Below are 19,230 nucleotides of genomic sequence, written 5' to 3'. Positions count from 1 at the left end.
CAGAGGGCAAAATCTCCGGAGGTTGGAGCCATACCTGACACATGAAGATGGTTGTGGTTGTTGGAAGTCAGTCACCTCAGCTCCAGGACTTCCTCAGGGTAGTGTTGTAGGCCCATTTTCAGCTGCTTCATCAATGACCTTCCCTCTATCATAAGGTCAGAAGTTGGGATGTCTGCTGACGATTACACAATGTTCAGCATCATTCGCGACTCCTCAGATACTGAAGCAGCCCATGTTCAAATGCAACAAGATCTGGACAATATATCCAGGCTGGGCTAAGTGGCAAGTAATGTTTGTGCCACACAAATGCCATGCTATGACTACCACCAATACGATGCAACCTAAACACTGTCCCTTGACACTCTATGTTACCATTACAGAATCCCCAGTGTCAACATCCTGGGGGTTATCACCGACCAGAAACTCAACTGGACTCACCACATACACTGTGTCTATGAAAGCAGGTCAGAAGCTCGGACTCCTGTTGCGATTAACTTTCTTCCTAATTCCCCAATGCCTGTCCACCATCTACAAGGCACAAGTAAGGAGTGTGACAGAATACTCCCCATATGCCTGGATGAGTGCAGCCACAACACTCAAGAAGCTTGACACCATCCAGGATAAAGCAACACACCTTGATTGGCACTACACCAACAAGCATCCACACCCGCTACAATCGACACCCAGTAAGCAGCAGTGCAGACTATCTACAAGATGCACTGCAGAAATTCATCAAAGATCTTGAGACAGTACCTTCCAAAGCAAGGACCACTTCCACCTAGGATGACAAGGGCAGATGATGTATGGGAATACTATCACCTCCACATTCCCCTCCAAGCCACACATCATCCTGACTTGGAAATATATCACTTTTCCTTCATTGTGGCTGGGCTAAGATCCTGGAATTCCCTCCCTAATGTCATTGTGGGTCAACCCACAGCAGGTGGGCTGCAGTGGTTCCAGAAGGCAGCTCACCACCACTTTCTTAAGGGCATCTCGGGACAAGCAATAAATGCTGGCCAGCCAGTGACACCCAAATCCCACAAATCAATAAGTTAAAAAAAAAGGGAGGGTAAAGATTTCTGAAGGAAGGGTGTTGGAACAGCATTAGGAATGCAGGCATATCTGAGGTTAGAATGTTAGGGTCCTTGTTTGGGGGAGGGGGTGGTGGTGGTGGTGGGGGTGGTGGTGTTTGGATGTTCAAGAATACCTGAATACAGGAGTCTCTAAGGAGAAAGGAATGGGAGTGTATGACTATCTGAAGTGAGGGGAATGGGAAATGTAGGAGTAATTGATGAGAGGGGAATGGGAGTGTACAGCATGAAAGGTGGATATCGCAAGTGTAAGACTATCTGAGGAGTGGGGAATGGGAGCGTAGGAGGATTTGAACAGAGGGAATCAAGTATAAGAGTATCTGAGGTGAGGGGAATGGAAATGTAGGAGCAGATTAAGATTGCTGAGGGAGTAAGGGAATGGGAGACCAATAGGCAGAGAAAGAGCAGGGAGGCAGTGGAGGTGTCCCCTGCAGTCATTTCCCTCCAAAACAGGTATACCGCTTTGGATAGTGTTGGGGAGATGGCTCACCAGAGGAAGGCAACAGTAACTAGGTTCATAGCATTGTGGCTGGCACTGCTACACAGAAGGACAGGAAAAAGAATGGAAGGGCTATAGTCTTAAGGAATTATCTTGTTGGGCCGAAGGGCCTGTTACCACACTGTAGGTAATCTAATCTAATTATTGTAAGGGGAGTAGATAGGCAGTTTTATGGTCGAAAATGAGACTCCCAAATGGTATGTTGCCTCCCATTGGCCAGTGATGTCTCAGATTGGCTGCAGGACATTCCGAAGGGAGAGGATGAACAGCAAATTGTCGTGGTGCATATGGGCACCAATGATGTAGGTTACCAAAAATGGGATGAGGTCCTACAAGGAAAATTTAGGGAATTAGTAGCCAAGTTAAAAAGTAAGACCTCAAAGGTAGTAATCACAGGATTGCTACCAGTACCACATGCTAGTCAGAGTAGAAATGAAAGAATAGGCAAGGTGATTGCATAGCTTGAGAGATGGTGCAGGAGGGAGGGGGATCAGATTTTTGGGACATTGGGACCAGTTCTGGGAGAGGTGTTACTATTACAAATTGGACAGTCTGCATCTGGGCCAGACAGGAACCAATGTCCTTAGGGGTGCTTTTGCTAATGCTGTTGGGGAGGGTTTAAACTAACATGACATGGAGAATGAGAGAAAATGGGTGAGATTCTGAATGAGTACTTTGCATCGGTTTTCACCGAGGAGAGAATCATGACGGATGTTGAGGTCAGGGATAGATTTTATTACTCTAGGACAAGTTGGCATAGGGAGGGAGTAAGTATTGGGTATTCTAAAAGTCATTAAGGTGAACACCTTCTGGGGTAGGTGCTGGAAGTCAAGCCCTGTTATTCCTGGAGTCATCACAAAAGTTGAAGATTTCAATATGCATGGGTTCTATCTTAGTTTACTGAGGGAAGCAAGAGAGGAAATAGCTGGGGTCGTAACAGACATCTTCGCAGCATCCTTGAACACAGCTGAGGTCCTGGAGGACTGGAGAATTGCTAATGTTGTCACCTTGTTTAAAGAAGAGTTGCAAGGATAATCCAGGTAATTATAGATCAGTGAGCCTGACGTCAGTGGTAGGAAAGCTGCTGGAGAAGATACTGAGGCATAGAATCTATTCCCATTTGGAAGAAAATGGGCTTGTCATTGATAGGCAACATGGTTGTGTGCATGGAAGGTAATGTCTTACCAACGTGGTAGAATTCTTTGAGGAAGTGACAAAGTTGATCGATGAAGGAAGGGCTGTAAACGTCATATACATGGACTTCAGTAAGGCGTTTGATAAGGTTCCCCATGGTAGGCTGATAGAGAAGGTGAAGTTGCAAGCGGTCCAGGGTGTACTAGCTAGATGAATAAAGAACTGGCTGGGCAGCAGGAGACAAAGAATAGAAGTGAATGGAAGTTTCCTAAAATGGTTTCCATAGGGATCCGTGCTGGGACCACTATTGTTTGTGATATACATAAAAGACCTGGAGGAAGGTATAGGTGGTCTGGTTAGCAAGTTTGCAGATGACAGTAAGATTGGTGGAGTAGCAGTTAGGGAAGGGGACTGTCAGAGAATACAGATAGATTGGAGAGTTGGACAGAGAAATGGCAGATGGAGTTCAATCTGAGCAAATACGAGGTGCTGCATTTTGGAAGATCCAATTCAAGAGCAAACTATACAAGAGAAATGTATGAGTATCTGATGGGAGAGGAATAGCAGTGAAGGAGTATCTGAGGGGAGCGAGTGTAAGTAAAGGAGCATCTAAGGGAGAAGGGAGTGGGAGTATAGGAATATCTGTGGCAGTATAGGAGTAACTGAGGGGAGGGGAACAAAACTGTATGGAAGACTAGCTAAGGACAGCAAACTGTTTCCATAAAGGATGCTACTGAACCAGATGGATTTCTTTATGGCCATCCAGCTTCATGATCACCAATCTTATACCTGCTTTTTATTCCGGATTTATTTAATTGATTGGATTTGAATACCTCAATAACATATTAAGTTTTTGTCACACCTACTGGGGTAGGTGCTGGAAGTCAAGCCCTGTTATTCCTGGAGTCATCACAAAAGTTGAAGATTTCAATATGCATGTGGTATTCCCCAATTTTGCCCTTTAGTCTAAGATTGACTGAAAGCAAGGACCAGGTTTCTGTACTTAGCGAGAATCTCTATTTAGATAAAGTAACTGGATTCTAGCTACAAGTAAACAATAATGAACTGTCAATACATAACTCTACTGCTGACAATTTTAATCCCCTTATAAACTACCCCCTCCCACCCCTACACACAGACAGGGGAAAAAATAGCAAGGGTGTTATAGACAGAGACAAAACTGGGAAAGCAGTACAGTGATCTCTGTTCACAGGATTTGCTGAGATGCTTCTTGTACTGATCAGATTACTGCTTTCTCTTCCAGCTATTTTCACTGGTTTGCTAGAGGCACTAAGTAGCTGGTTCACACTTATAACAAGGTCGCTGACTTATTAATTAAAAGCCATAGCTTACAGTAATTGGGAACAAATAATTTGCTTTATTCAAGCTTTAAAGTGGCTTTTTCTGCAGAGAACAGTGAGAACTCCTGAGCTGGTGAGGGTCTGTTGGCTTCTCACTATCTTGTTCACAGCCATATCTGATGGGAGAGGAACAGCAGAACCACATATCTGATGGGAGAGGAACAGAAGGGTTACACCTGAAATGTTGACTTCTCCACTTCCTGATGCTGCCTGGTTTGCTGTGTTCTTCCAGCCTCCTGCTTGTCAACTACATAGTTGTTGGCAGGCAAAAGGTCTTTGTCATTGATAACTGGTCACTAGATGGCAGACCAATTAGCTACTTGTTGCCGACCAAATGTGATACTGTAAACTGCAGAACTTAAACTGTTCATGAAAGAATCAGCAACAACTCTGTCTGGAATAAACTGTGAAGGGACAAGGACAAACTATTATACAGGAACTGAAAGAAATTTGCCATGTCTTGGAAAAGGAGGAGTAAAAGCTACATAAACAAAACTCTTTTACTCATCTACTTGATAACTGGCTATCTTATGCCAGAAGGACAAATGATTGCCTTGCAAAGGAATTTAAGGATTTTATTGCAGGAAAGTTTTGTCTTCAAACAAACAGTCAATGCCAAATGTAACAAATAACGGGGAAGCAATTTCTGATAAGGCAGCAAGTTTTAGACTTGATAACTCTAGAGTAGTAGTCAATAGTCTGATTGGAAGAATCTAAAGGATCATCAATAATGTCACACATAAACTTGAAGGACAGAAAATACTAAAATAATCTTTAATAGCAGAACTCCAGAGGACAACAATGTATAAGGATCACACCTGGACATTCAGAGACAGATGTTGTTGCTTGGAATCGTAGCTAAATTCCACCATTAATCTGCTAACAGCGAAGTTGGGTTGTGAGGTTTAACTTGCTTCCTTGAGGGGTCTTATTTTGGTTGCTATTTGGAATAAATATTAAATAATTGTTTCAGTATTTGATTGTTATATTTCTTAAGTAGCTGAATTAAAGGTAATTTGTGGTAATGTACACATACACAACTGTGCAATAATTTGTACACAGTTCATCAGCTACATCTTATCTGAAACTAGATTTCAACAAGTGCTGGAACCAGCAGCTGTGTGATCAATGTTTAAAATTGTTTTTTGCTGTTAAAACATGTGGCAATCCCCTACCAATCCTTGATTTTTAAAATGTCTATTTCAGTCCATGATCAAAAGTACAGAACAATAAAAAGATGCACAGTCTTTACAATTTCCCTGGGCCATTCATCTAGTGTTCTGAATTACTTTAACAGTAACCTAGCCACTATACTTCTGTACCTGCCGCTTTTTCAGATGGGACACAGACACATGGAGTCAAATTAAACAAGTCCAGCAGAAAGAGACTAAAGACATTACTCAGGCCTCCACCCTCCCTAGTGTCTCTTTACAGCATGGTTGAGATCAATAACTATTAAGTTTACAGCAAAGATTGAAAGGCAGAAACAGAGGCTCTACAGGAAACATACAACCTGGTTCGGTCTCCAGCTAGCTTTCCAGATGAGACTTCACATCAGGAGTAGTGCGTAATTTTGACTGTGAAAAATCATGCTTATTTATCACTACCACAGTACAATCCAATTGTTCACTGTCACACTCATTTTACTGCTGCTTCAGTCTCATCAGTTTTCAAAAATGTACAACAAAAACATTTGAGTGTTGACTTGTGATGCTTTTATGATTAATGTTTGCCAAGGCAAATTCATATAAAAATTTAATTCAAGAATAAGGCTGTCCTATGCATGTCTTGATATACAGTCTGCACTTGTAAAGCAGAAGTAATGCAATCATTCAAACTGAAGGAGAATTTGAGTACTAATATTACATTGCTGAGATCAGTAGCAATTCTCATAAGCAAATGTTACTTATCAACCCATCTGTCTCCTCTGTCTCGGTTTAAAATCAAAACTGTGTTTGCTAAGAAACAGTGCCCTCATTTTAATGAAGTAAGTAGCATGAGGGCTTGATTGAGTACATCGAGACTACTTAACTCTGGAAATTTGTAAGTTAGGAATTTCAGTGGAATGAGGAACGCGTTGTTTGGATGTTTTACACAGAAGGAGTCTGAATGATGAGACATGAGATTGATGAGCTGAGACATTATTAGGTGAGTAGATAGAATAAAGAAAATTACAGCACAGGAACAGGCCCTTTGGCCCTCCAAGCTTGTGTCGATCCAGATCCTCTATCCAAACCTGTAGCCTATTTTCCAAGGATCTGTATCCTTCTGCTCCCTGCCCATTCATGTACCTGTCTAGACACATCTTGAATAATACTATCATGCCTGCCTCTAGCAACATGTTCCAGGTACCGACCGCCCTTTGTGTAAAGAACTTTGCACGTTTATCTCCCTTAAACTTTTCCTCTCTCCCCTTGATCTCGTGACCCCCAGTAATTGAGCCCCCACTTGGAGAAAAAGCTTCCTGCTCTCCACCCTGTCTATGTCTCTCATGATTTTGTACACATCAATCAGGACCCCCTCAAACTCTGTCTTTATAATGAAAATAATACTAATCTACTCACCCTCTCTTCATACTTAGCGCCTTCCATTCCAGGCAACATCCTGGTGAACCTTCTCTGCACTCGCTCCAAAACATCAACATTCTTTTGGTAATGTGACTAGAATTGTATGCGGTATTTCAAATGTGGCTGAACAAATGTGTCTTATACAACTGTAACATGATCTGCCAACTCTTGTACTCAATATGCCTTCTAGGCCACTCTATCAACCTGCATTGCCATCATCAGGGCACAATGGACCCGAACACCCAGATCTCTCTGTACACGTCAATTTTCCCCAGGACTTTTCCAGTTACCGTGTAGTGCACTCTTGACTTGGACCTTCCAAATGCATCACCTCCATCTGCCATTTTTCCACCCAACTCTTCAGTCTATCTATATTCTGCTGCATTCTCTGACAGTCCTCTTCACTATCTGCTAGTCCATCAATTTAGTGTTTCTGCAAACTTGCTAATCAGACCACCTATCCTTCCTCCAGATCATTTGTGTGTATAACAAATAGCAGTGGTCCCAACATGGATCCCAACACGACTGGTCACAGTTCTTCATTTTGAGAAACACCCTTCCACCATTATTCACTGTCTCCTGTTGCCCAGCCAATTCTCTAACCGTCTAGCTAGTACACTCTGGACCCTATGCAACTTCATTTTCTCTATCAGCCTACCATTGGGAACCTAATCAAATGCCTTACTGAAGGACATCTACAGCCCTTCCCTCATCAATCAACTTTGTCACTTCCTCAAAGAATTCTATTACGTTGGTAAGACATGACCTTCCCTGCATAAAGCCATGTTACCTATCACTGACAAGCCCATTTTCTTCCAAATGGGAATACATACTATCCTTCAGTATCGTCTCCAGCAGCTTTCCTACCACTGATGTCAGGCTCACTGGTCTATAATTACCTGGATTATTGTTGCTACCCTGCTTAAAAAAGGGGACGTTAGCAATTCTCCAGTTCTCCAGGACCTCAGCTGTGTTCAAGGATGCTGCAAAGATATTTGTTAAGGCTCCAGCTATTTCCTCTCTTGCTTCTCTGAGTAACCTGGGATAGATCCCATCCGGACCTGGGGACCTTATTGTCCACCTTAATGCCTGTTAGAATACCCTCCTTATGCTGACTTGAACTAAAGTATTCAAACATCTGTCCTTAACCTCAATATTCATCATGTCCCTCTCCCTGGTCAATACAGATGCAAAATACTCGATAAGAATCTCACCCATTTTCTCTGACTTCCCTCTGCTGCCCTTTCTCTAGTCACCCTCTTGCTCCTTATATTTGAATATAAGGTTTGGGGATTTACCTTAACTTTGTTTGCTAAAGATATTTCATGACCACTTTTAGCCCTCTTAATTCCTTGTTTCAGATTGGTTCCACTTTCGTTGTATTCTTCCAAAGCTTCATCTGTTTTCATTCGCCTAGACCTTATGCATGCTTCAGTTTTCCTCTTAGCTAATCTCACAATTTCACCTGTCATCCATGGTTCCCTAATCTTGTCATTTCTATCCCTCAATTCACAGGAACATGTCTGCCCTGAACTCGAATTAACCTCTCTTTAAAATCCTCCCGCGTATCAAACATGGATTTACCTTCAAACAGCTGCTCCCATTCCACATTCCCCAGCTCCTGCTGAATTTTGCAGTAGTTGGCCTTCCTCCAATTTAACACTCTTCCTTTAGGAGACTCTGGTCTTCGTCCATGAGTATTCTAAAACTTGCGGAATTGTGATCACTTTTCTCAAAGTAATCTCCAACTGAAACTTCAACCACCTGGCCAGGCTCATTCACCAACACCAGGCCCCTTCCTAAATTGGACTATTTACATACTGCTCTAGAAAACCCTCCTGGATATTCCTTACAAATTCTGCTCCATCTGAACATCTAACACCAAGTGAATCCCAGTCAATGTTGGGAAAATTGAAATTGCCTATCACCACCACCTTGTTGTTCCTACATCTTTCCATAACCTGTCTACCTATCTGTACCTTTATCTCACGCTCACTGTTGGGAGGCCTGCAGTACAGCCCCGACATTGTTACACACCCTTCCTATTTCTGAGCTCTGCCAATATTGCCTCACTGCTCGAGTCCTCCATAGTGTCTTGTTTCAATACAGCTGTGATATCCTCTCTGACCAGTAATGCAACTGCTCCCCACCTTTTACTGCCTTCTCTATCCTGCCTGAAGCATCTATATCCTGAGATATTTAGTTGCCAATCCTGCCCTTCTTTCAACCAGGTGTCAGTAATAGCAATAACACCAGACTCCCAGGTACTAATCCAAGCCATAAGTTCATCTGCCTTACCGACTACACTTTTCACGCTAAAAGAAATGAACCTCAGACCACCTGTCCCTTTGCATTCATCATCTGCTCCCTGCCTATTCTTCCCAGTAGTCAGGTTGATTGCATTACCTAGTTCCTCACAGACATTAGTCACTACCTCCCCACTAACCTCCTAATTTGTTTCTCATCCCATTGCCACAACAGTTTAAATCCTCCCCAATAGCAACAGGTGACAGGTTGCAGTCCCCATCCCCCCCCCCCTCCCCGAAGGGTGGGTGGGTGGGGGTGTGTGTGTGTGTGTGTGTGTGCGTCTGTCTGTCTGTCTGTGTGTAGCGGGAGAAGCAAAAAGAGGTGAAATATTACATAAAATTAGGGGCAGGCTAACATTTGGAGTACATGATAAAATTTCATCTTGACAAATGTGAAATTTGAATTCAATATAATCTCGGATTAATGCAAGCCGAACAGTGGCCATGTAATCATTAGTCATTTGATAAATCAGAATTTGAGTACTGATAAAAGACAGTTTATTGAAGCCTTTTTTAAATTCATTCATAGAATATGGGTGATGCTGACTAGGCTAACATTTACAGTCAGAGTTGTACAGCATGCTGGCCAGATATCCTAAATTAATCTAAACCCATTTGCCAACATTTGGCCCATAAATCTCTAAACCCTTCCTAAACATATACCTATCTAGACACAGTTTAAATGCGGTTATTGTACCAGTGACTACCAGTTCCTCTGGCAGCTAATTCCATATATGCACCACCCTCGACATGGAGATGTTGCCCCGTAAAGCTTTTAAATCTTCCCCCTCCCACATTAAACCTATGCTTTCTAGTTTTGGACTCCACCATCCTGGGGAAAAGACCTTGTCTATTTACCCTATCCATGTCCCTCATGACCTTATAAATCTCTACATGGTCACCCCTCAGTCTCTGATGCTCCAGAGAAGATAGCCCAAGCTTACTCAGCTTCTCTCTACAGTTAAAGTCCTTCAACCCTGGCAACATCCTTGTAAATCTTTTCTGAACTATTTCAAGTTTCACAACATCCTTCCTATAGCAGGGAAACCAGAATTGGATGCAGTATTCCAAAAGTGGCCTCACCAATTTCCTGTACAGCTGCAGCATGATCTCTCAACTTCTATACGCAATGCACTGACCAATAAAGGCAAGTATACCAAATGCCCTTTTCACTATCCTGTTCACCTGGGATTCCACTTTCAAAGGACTATGAACATGCATGCCAAGGACTCTTTGTTCAGCAACATACCCCAGCACTTTACCATTAGGTGTATAAATTCTGCCCTGATTTGTCCTTCCAAAATGCAGCACAGCACATTTATCTAAATTAAACTTCATCTATGATTCTTTGACCCACTTGCTCAAGGTCCTATTGTACTCTGAGGTACCTTCTTTGCTGTCCACTAGCTTCCAATTTTGTGTCACCTGCAAACTTAGTAACCATTACTCCTATTATGTCCTATTCCTAACTGTTCAGAAGTCAGTTAAGAGTTAGCCACATTGCTAGTGAGTTTGGAGTCACATATGGGTCAGACTAGGTAAAGATGACAGTTGCCTTCCCTATGTGACATTAGTGAACCAGATGGCTTTTTTTTTAACCAAAGTTTGGCGACTGTTTCATGGTCATCATCAGACCCTCAATACCACATTTGTATTGAATTCAAATTTCACCACTAGCCATGATGGTATTCAAACTGGGTCTCCAGAACATTAGTCTCTAGATCAATCTAGTGATAATACCTAGGCTCTTGCCCCTCATTGGTAGACACTGCTGTTACTGTATATTTGGAGCAAGTGAATTTGCTATGGTAGCAATCAAGGGGTTTGCTGTGTCCTGGATGCTGCCAAGCTTCTTATGTGTTGCTGGAACTGCACTCATCCATGTAATTGGAGTGTACTACACCACACCCCTGACTTAAATTCAAGAAAGTGAGGCAGCAGAGCTGAGTGTGGTGGCCATCACCAAGAAGGTGCTAGAAAAACTGAATAGCCTGAACTCGGATAAATTACCTAGACCACACAGACTACTCCCCACAGTTCTAAGGGACATAGCTGAAGAGATAGAGTCATAGAGTTGTACAGCTTGGAAACAGACAGTTTGGTCCAACCCGTCCATGCCGACCAGATATCCCAACCCAGAGTCCCACCAGCCAGCATCTGGCCCAAACCCCTCCTATTCATATACCCATTCAAATGCCTCTTAAATGTTGCAATGGTCCCAGCCTCCACTACATCATCCTCTGGCAGCTCATTCCATACACGTACCACCCTGTGAGAGAAAAAGTTGCCCCTTAGATCTCTTTTATATTAGATTAGATTACTTACAGTATGGAAACAGGCCCTTCGGCTCAACAAGTCCACACCGACCCGCCGAAGCGCAACCCACCCATACCCCTGCATTTACCCCTTACCTAACACTACGGGCAATTTAGCATGGCCAATTTACCTGACCCGCACATCTTTGGATTGTGGGAGGAAACCGGAGCACCTGGAGGAAACCCACGCAGACACAGGGAGAATGTGCAAACTCCACACAGTCAGTCAGTCACCTGAGTCGGGAATTGAATCCGGGTCTCAGATGCTGTGAGGCAGCAGTGCTAACCACTGTGCCACCGTGCCGCCCACCGATTAGATTACTTACAGTTTGGAAACAGGCCTTTCTTTCCATTCTCACCCTAAATCTATGCCCTTTAGTTCTGGACTGCCTGAACCCAGGGAAAAGACTTTGTCTACTTATCCTATCCATGTCCCTCATAATTTTGTAAACCTCTAAAAGGTCACCCCTCAGCCTCTGACTCACCAGAGAAAACAGTCCCAGCCTGTTCAGCCTCTCCCTAGAGCTTAACTGCTCCAACCCTGGCAACAACCTTGTAAAACTTTTCTCAACTCTTTCAAGTTTCACAACATCTTTCCAATAGGAAGGAGAACAGAATTGCACGCAATATTCCAACATCCATCAACAGACACATCGACCTGGACCCCACATACAAACTACTACAGCTGAAACTGACACCCGGAAGCGGCAAGAACAAACCACTATAAATACCGGAAGAAACATCAAAGCAGCGCTTCACAGGAGGCTCCAATAGCACTGATGATGTTCCCTAGCCAGGGAACGAAACGTTTGCAGCAAAAACTTCCAGCTCGGTGAACAGAATTACCTTTTTGTCCTTAATATATTTGTAAAAACCCTTTGAATTCTTCTTAATTCTATTTGCCAAAGGTTTCTCATGTCCCCTTTTTGCCTTCCTGATTTCCCTCTTAAGTATACTCCTACTGCCTTTATACTCTAAGGATTCACTCGATCTCTCCTGTCTATACCGGACATATGCTTCCTTCTTTTTCTGAACCAAGCTCTCAATTTCTTTAGTCATCCAGCATTCCCTATACCTACCAGCCTGTCCTTTCACCCTAACAGGAATATACTTTCTCTGGAATTCTCATTATCTCATTTCTGAAGGATTCCCATTTTCCAGCCGTCCCTTTACCTGCGAACATCTGCCCCTAACCAGCTTTTGAAAGTTCTTGCCTAATACCATCAAAATGAGCCTTTCTCCAATTTAGAACTTCAACTTTTAGATCTGGTCTATCCTTTTCCACCACTATTTTAAATGTAATAGAATTATGGTCACTGGCCCCAAAGTGCTCCCCTAATGACACCTCAGTCACCTGCCCTGCCTTATTTCCCAATGGTAGGTCAAGTTTTGCACCTTCTCTAATAGGTTCATCCACATACTGAATCAAAAAATTTTTTTGTACACACTTAAATTCCTCTCCATCTAAACCCTTAACACTATAGCTGTCCCAGTCTATGTTTGGAAAGTAAAAATCCCCTACCAGAACCATCCTATTATTCTTGGGGATAGCTGAGGTCTCCTTACAAGTTTGTTTCTCAATTTGTTTATGAGGGGGTCTATAATACAATCCCAATAAGGTGATCATCCCTTGATCAGCTAATCAGGTGTTTCAGTTTCTGTTGTAGTTCTTTAGCCAGTTTGTGTGATGGTGTTCCTGATAGTGATACTATGGGTCTGAGTGGGATGTCTGGTTTGTATACTTTAGGTAGACTACACTACCTAAAGTCCAGACACTCTATACAGTCAACACAAGAATTTTTGGACATCATCAGAAATATACACATAGACAAGGAAGAAACCATGGTCTCATTCGATGTAACGGCACTGTTCACGTCTATTGACAAAACCCTAGCCAGAGAAACAATATCCAACCTGCTGGACATACATACCAGACAACAGGACGCTGAACCTATTAACAAAGATAGCATACTTAAACTACTGGACCTGTGCCTCACTACACACTTCACATTCAACAACCAGATATATGAACAAATCAACGGAACACCCATGGGCTCACCGATCTCCGGACTCATAGCAGAAGCAGTAATGCAAAGGTTAGAAAAAACAGTTTTAACGCAGTTACAACCCAAACTCTGGGTCAGATACGTGGACGACACCTTTGTAATCATTAAAAACACAGAAATAGAGAACACACACCGGATCATCAACGCCACACTCACAGGAATCCGATTCACGAGAGAGCAAGAAAAGGACAACCAGCTCCCATTCCTGGACGTGATGGTACAAAGAACACCGAACGGAGAATTCACCACGAAGGTATACAGAAAAGCCACACAAACAGACCAAGTCCTGAACTATGAAAGCAACCACCCCAACACACACAAACGAAGTTGCATCAGGACATTATTCAAGAAGGGCCACAACACACTGCAGTATACCTGAACTACAAAAAGAGGAAGAAGAACACCTATACAAGGTATTCAACAAAAACGGATACCCGCGCAATTTCATCAACTGATGCCTTAGGGAAAGACAACGAAATGAGGACATGCCACAACCCAAAGGACTGGCCACACTCCCATACATCAGGAGCATTTCTGAACTGACAGCCAGACAGCTGCGACCACTAGGACTCGTAACAGCACACAAACCAACAGCCACTCTCAGACAACAACTCACCAGGACAAAGGACCTGATACCCAGCAGGAACAAAACCAATGTAGTGTACAAAATCCCATGCAAGGACTGCGCAAAACACTACATAGGACAAACAGGAAGACAGCTAACAACCCACATCCATGAACACCAATTGGCCACGAAACGACACGACCAGCTATCCCTAGTAGCCATACACTCAGATGACAAACAACACGAATTTGATTGGGACAACACCACTATTATAGGGCAGGCCAAACAGAGAACAGCCAGGGAATTCCTAGAGGCATGGCACTCATCCACGAATTCTATCGACAGACACATCAAACTAGACCCTATATACCGACCACCGAGCGGACAGCAACTGACAACCGGAAGCGGCAGATTCAAACCGGTATAAACGCAGGAGGAATCAGCACAGAAGCGCTTCACAGGAGGCTCCCAAGCACTGAAGATGTCACCTAGAAAGGGGATGAAACGTTCGCAACAAAAACTCCCAGCTCGGTGAACAGAACCACAACAACGAGCACCCGAGCTACAAATCTTCTCACAAACTTTGAACACCCCTCAATTTATTGCTGTCAATGTGCTTGTCCAGCTGTTGCTTAAATGTCCCTAATGGCTCTGACTCTACCACCACTGCAGGCAGTGCATTCCACGCACCCACTACTCTCTGCATGAAGAACCTACCTCTCCCCTTCTTCCAAAAACCTTAAAATTATGACCCCTCATGACAGCCATTTCTGCCCTGGGGAAAAGTCTCTTGCTATCTACTCTATCTATGCCTCTCATTACCTTGTACACCTCTATCAAGTCACCTCTCTCCCTTCTCTCCAGAGTGAAAAGCCCGAGCTCACTCGAGCTCTCTTCATAAGACAATCCCTGCAATCCAGGCAGCATCCTGGTAAATCTCCTCTGCACTCTCTCTAAAGCATCTCCATCCTTCCTATAATGAGGCGACCAGAACTGGACACAATATTCCAAACATGTTCTAACCACTGTTTTATAGAGCTGCAGCAAAATCTCATGAATCTTAATGAAAGCCAAAATAACCTTATCAACTTGGATGGCAACTTGGAGGGATCCATGTACATGGACACCAAGATCCTGCTGCCCCTCCACACTCGAGAGTGTTATGCTGGAAAAGCACAGGTCAGGCAGCATCTGAGGAGCTGGAGAATCGATGTTTCAGGCATAAGCCCTTCACCAGGACCTGTACACTGCCAAGAATCCTGTCATTAACCCTGTTTTCAGCATTCAAATTTGACCTTCCAAAATGAATCACTTCATATTTATCCAGGTTGAACTCCATCTGCCACTTCTCAGTCCAGCTCTGCATCCTGTCAATGTCTTGTTGTAGCCTGCAACAGCCCTCGACACTATCTACAACACCACCAAACGTTGCGTCATCGGCAAACTTACTAACCCACCCTTCCAATTCTTCATCCACATTATTCATAAAAACAGATCCCTGCGGGGGACAATTGGTCACTGACCTCCAGGCAATCCAAAGATGTGCAGGTCAGGTGAATTGACTATGCTAAATTTCCCCAGTGTTAGGTGCTTTAGTCAGGGGTAAATTTAGGGAAATAGGTCTGGGTGGGTTACTCTTCAAAAGGGTCAGTGTGGACTTGTTAGGCCAAATGGCCTGTTTCCAGGCTGTAGAGAATCTAATCATGTGGAATATTTTCCATCCACTATCACTCGCTGTCTTCTTATGGCCAGCCAATTCTGTATCCAGACAGCCAAATTTTCCTGTATCCCATTCCTCCTAACTTTCTGAATCAGCCTACTGTGGGGAACCTTATCAAATGTCTGACTGAAATCCATATACACCACATTCACTGCTTGACTTTTGTCAACTTGTCTCGTCACATTCTCAAAGAACTCAATAAATCTTGTGAGGCATGACCTGCCCCTCACAAAGTCATGCTATCTTTAATGAAACTATGTTTTTCCAAATAGTCATAAATCACCTTACAGAATCCTTTCCAGTACCTTTTCGGCACAACATCTTGGGCCGAAGGGCCTGTTCTGTGCTGTATTGTTCTATGTTCTATGTCTATGTTCTATGTACCTTGCTTACCACAGATGTAAGAATGATTGGTTGTAATTCCCAGGGATTTCCCTATTCCCTTTCTTGAACAGAGGAACAACATTTGCCTCCCTCCAGTCATCTGGTACTACTCCCATAGAGAGTGAGGATGCAAAGATATGCTTCCCTGAATTTCTAGCACATCCACTTTCTAATATCAATCTGTTCAAGCCTATTAACCTGGTCCACAATGTTCTCACTATCAACAAGGTCCCTCTTTCTAGTGAACACTGAGGCAAAAAACTCATTTACGGCCTCTTCAGACTCCAGGCACACGTTTTTCCACTATCCTTGATTGGCCCTACTCTCTCACCGATCATTCTCTTATTCTTCACGTACAAGGTTTTCCCTAATCCTTCACTCAAAGGCTTTTTCGTGCCCCTTCCTAGCTCTCCTCAATCCATTTTTGAGTTCTTTCCTAGCTACCCTGTAATCATCTAAAGCTATCCCAGATCATTGCTTCCTCAACCTTAGGTAAGCTTCCTTCTTCCTCTTGATGAGAAGCTCCTCTTCTCTTGTCATCCAAGACTCTTTCACCTTACCATTCCTTGCCTCAGTGGGACAAAGTTAACCTACATTCGCAACAAGAACCCCTTAAACAGCCACCACATTTCTGCTGAGCATTTCTCAATTTATACTCCACAGCTCCTGTCTAACAGCAGTATAATTTCCCTTCCCCCAATAAATATCTTCCAATACTGTCTGTTCCCATCCCTCTCCATGGCTATGGTAAAGATGAGGCAGTTGTGGTCACTGTAACCGAGACAAGGAGAAACTTCTTCAGCCAGAGAGTGGTGAACCTATGGACTTTATTGCCACAGAAGGCTGCAGAGGCCAGGTCATTGAGTATATTTAAGACTGAGATAGATAGTTTCTTGATATCAAGGGTTACAGGGAGAAAGCGGAAGAATGGGGTTGAGAAACTTATCAGCTATGATTAAATGGCAAAGCAGACTCAATTGGCTGAATGGAAATGTGTTGTTGGAAAAGTGCAGCAGGTCAGGCAGCATCCAAGGAGCAGGAGAGTCGACGTTTCGGGCGTGAGCCCTTCTTCAGGAATGAGGAAAGTGTGTCCAGCAGGCTAAGATAAAAGGTAGGGAGGAGGGACTTGGGGGAGGGGCGTTGGAAATGGGATAGGTGGAAGGAGGTTAAGGTGAGGGTGATAGGCCGGAGTGGGGGTGGGGCGGAGAGGTCAGGAAGAAGATTGCAGGTTAGGAAGGCGGTGCTGAGTTCGAGGGATTTGACTGAGACAAGATGGGGGGAGGGGAAATGAGGAAACTGGAAAAATCTAAGTTCATCCCTTGTGGTTGGAGGGCTCCTAGGCGGAAGATGAGGCGCTCTTCCTCCAGCCGTCGTGTTGCTATGGTCTGGCGATGGAGGAGTCCAAGGACCTGCATGGCTTTGGTGGAGTGGGAGGGGGAGTTGGAGTGTTGAGCTACGGGGTCGTTGGGATGATTGGTCCGGGTGTCCCAGAAGTGTTCTCTGAAACGTTCCGCAAGTAGGCGGCCTGTCTCCCCAATATAGAAGAGGCCACATCGGGTGCAGCGGATGCAATAGATGATGTGTGTGGAGGTGCAGGTGAATTTGTGCCTGATATGGAAGGATCCCTTGGGGCCTTGGAGGGAAGTAAAGGGGGAGGTGTGGGTGCAGGTTTTGCATTTCTTGCGGTTGCAGGGAAAGGTGCCGGGAGTGGAGGTTGGGTTGGTGGGGGGTGTGGACCTGACAAGGGAGTCAAGGAGGGAGTGATCTTTTCAGAAAGGCCTAATTTCTGCTCCTATGTCTTCTATCCTGTAGATGCCAGATAGGCTTTGGGGAGTCAGGACATGAGTTATTCACTGTAGGACACCAAGCCTCTCTTGCTTTTGTAGCCACAGTATGTATATGCTCAGTCAGTTTCTAGTCAATATTGATCCCCAAGATGTTGATAATGGGGGAATTCAGTGATGGCAATACCATTACATGTCAAGAGATGTGAAGGTAGGTGAGGGATTGGGGTGATGGTTAGCTTCTCTATTGTTGGCGGTAGTCATTATCAGGTACCTGTATGTTATGAATGTTACTTGCCACTTGAGACCCTAAGTCTGAATGTTGTCCAAGTCTTGCTGCCTTTGGATTTGAGCTACTTCATGATCTTAGGAGTCATAAATGGTGCTAATCATTGTGCAATCATTAACATACATCCTCAGTTCTGACCTTATGATGGAGGGATGGTCATCGATAAAGCAACAGAAGGTGGTTGGGACTTGGACACCACCCTGAGGAACAATTGGTTCTTGTAGTGCAATAGTAGTGGCTCTGTCTCTGAAACAGGAGATCTTGGTTAGGAGTCACTTGCTTCAACTGTGAGACAACATCCTTGATCTGGTTGGATAAAATATTCCTCCCCTGAGGAACTACAGAAACACTAGGGTCTTGGCTGTGATTTATTTTTAAAAAAAAGGCCTGAGATACTTGACCTCCAACAAAATTCCTTTATGTGAAGTATGACTCCAGTCAGCAGAGTTTTTTTCTCTGACTCTCACCAAGTCTAATTTTGCTTGGGCTCCTTGATACTAGACTTGGTCAAATGCAGCTTTGATGTCGAAGGCAATTCTTCTCACCTCAAGTTTAGCTGTTTTGTCCACATTTGGAGTAAGACTATAATGAGGTCTGAAGAAACCCAAACTGTGCTGGTTATTACTAAGCAAATGATGCTTGATAACATTGTTGATAACCCCCTTCCATCACTTTATTAATGATCAGTAGTAGACTGATGGAGCAGGTAATTTGTTGAATTGGATTGGTCCTGCTTGTAGTAAAAAATGAGGTCTGCAGATGCTGGAGATCACAGCTGCAAATGTGTTGCTGGTCAAAGCACAGCAGGTTAGGCAGCATCTCAGGAATAGAGAATTCGACGTTTCGAGCATAAGCCCTTCATCAGGAATAAGAGAGAGAGAGCCAAGCAGGCTGAGATAAAAGGTAGGGAGGAGGGACTAGGGGGAGGGGCGATGGAGGTGCAGAGGAGATGACCTGGGGGGTGCAGTGAGATAGGGACTCACTGAAATCCTTGTAGAGGGAGGAAGAGAGCTTCTTCAAGGAAGGCATCCTTGTAAGAGGATTCGCAGTAGGTTAAAATCTTCGAGTAAAAAATGAGGTCTGCAGATGCTGGAGATCGAGCTGCCTAACCTGCTGTGCTTTGACCAGCAACACATTTGCAGCTGT

The 19,230-nt window shown here is 43.8% G+C and overlaps 1 protein-coding gene across 3 annotated transcripts in view; it reads right to left on the bottom strand.

The window, feature by feature from the left end:
* Positions 1-19,230, bottom strand: part of tspan15 (tetraspanin 15) — a 197,632-nt gene that overhangs the window by 19,898 nt on the left and 158,504 nt on the right. The window contains exon 8 of one of the 3 annotated variants that reach the window (XM_060841828.1): positions 4,876-5,028. The exons of the other annotated variants lie outside the window; for them this stretch is intronic. Coding sequence (XP_060697811.1) covers positions 5,017-5,028 — 12 coding nt within the window. The 3' untranslated portion in view covers positions 4,876-5,016. Of the gene's footprint in view, positions 1-4,875; positions 5,029-19,230 lie in introns of those variants that run through there. 3 annotated transcript variants of the gene reach the window in all.

Source organism: Hemiscyllium ocellatum, chromosome 22, assembly GCF_020745735.1.
Source record: "Hemiscyllium ocellatum isolate sHemOce1 chromosome 22, sHemOce1.pat.X.cur, whole genome shotgun sequence".
Taxonomy (NCBI): Eukaryota; Metazoa; Chordata; class Chondrichthyes; order Orectolobiformes; family Hemiscylliidae; genus Hemiscyllium; species Hemiscyllium ocellatum.
The sequence above is the reverse complement of the archived record's forward strand: the minus strand, read 5'-3'. Positions and strand labels throughout refer to the sequence as shown.